This window comes from Mesitornis unicolor, unplaced genomic scaffold (genome assembly GCF_000695765.1).
Source record: "Mesitornis unicolor isolate BGI_N332 unplaced genomic scaffold, ASM69576v1 scaffold28893, whole genome shotgun sequence".
In the NCBI taxonomy this organism is placed as follows: domain Eukaryota; kingdom Metazoa; phylum Chordata; class Aves; order Mesitornithiformes; family Mesitornithidae; genus Mesitornis; species Mesitornis unicolor.
In genome coordinates, this window is record NW_010174419.1 from 7,024 (window position 1) to 8,070 (window position 1,047).

The 1,047-nt window shown below is 64.1% G+C and overlaps 1 protein-coding gene across 1 annotated transcript in view; it reads left to right on the forward strand.

Annotated features, from left to right (window-relative positions):
* The window catches only part of LOC104538002 (metabotropic glutamate receptor 2-like), a 5,709-nt gene extending 5,329 nt beyond the window's left edge, over positions 1-380 (forward strand). The window contains 2 exon segments of the mRNA XM_010181038.1: positions 207-256; positions 258-380. Coding sequence (XP_010179340.1) covers positions 207-256; positions 258-380 — 173 coding nt within the window.
* The last annotated feature ends 667 nt before the right edge of the window (positions 381-1,047 follow it).

Sequence of the window (1,047 nt, forward strand, 5' to 3'; positions counted from 1 at the left end):
AGGTCTAGGGGGCAGGGGGGCACCCCAGCATGGGCCCTTGTAGGAAATTGGGATGTGGAGAGAAGGGGGGTGCTGTGTCCCCTACGGGTCATCCCTGACCCCATCCCCATCCCCCATCTCCACCAAGCTGCAAGCCTGTTGGGGGAAGTACTGCTCCGCGGGGTCCATCGCCATCCTGGGCACCCTCCACCCCAGCCCTGGGGGATGCAGCCCCCAGGCACACATTGCCCATCACAGGGGGATGCCCTGGGTTGGGGGGTGCCACTGTCAGACCCCAACTTGCTCTGACTGCTGCCTTCCCACCAGGCTCAGCCTCACAGTACGTGCCCACGGTGTGCAACGGCCGCGAGGTGGTGGACTCCACGACGTCCTCCTTGTGAAGGATGGGGGACCACTGTGGTGCCACCACTCCTGCCTGCGGCCACACTCCCCTTCCCGGGGAGAGCAGCACCCGCGGCACGGCCTGCTCAGGGGCCAGAGGCAGCCGGGGGGCTCGGCTCCCATCCCAGCACGAGCCACACGTCCCCGGCGCTGGGTCATGGTACGTGTCACCCTGCCCTTGCACTGAGCCAGGTTACATGGTCCCTGTCCCCTGCACTGAGCCCTGGTGAACGTCCCAGATCCCTTGAACTGAGCCATGGTGCACGAACTCCCCCTGTCACCTGCACTGAGCCATGATGCACTCCCCCATCTACTTCACTGAGCTGTGGTGCACATCCCCACGTCCTTCGCACCGAGCTGTGGTGCATGTCCCCTGTGTCACCTGCACTGAGCCATTGTGCACATTCCAACAACCCCTGCACTGAGCCCTGGCACACGTCCCCCTGTCCGTTCCACTGAGCTGAGGTGCACATCATCCCCCCATTCCTGCCCCGAGCCATGGTGCATGTCCACCCTGTCCCTTGCCTTGAGCCATAGTGCACAGACCCTGGCCCTCGCACTGAGCTGTGGTGCACGTCCCCTGTTCCTTGCACCAAGCCCTGGTGCCCAGCTCAATTCCTTCTTGCCGAGCCACACCAAGTCATGCTTTGCCTGCACTGAGCCACA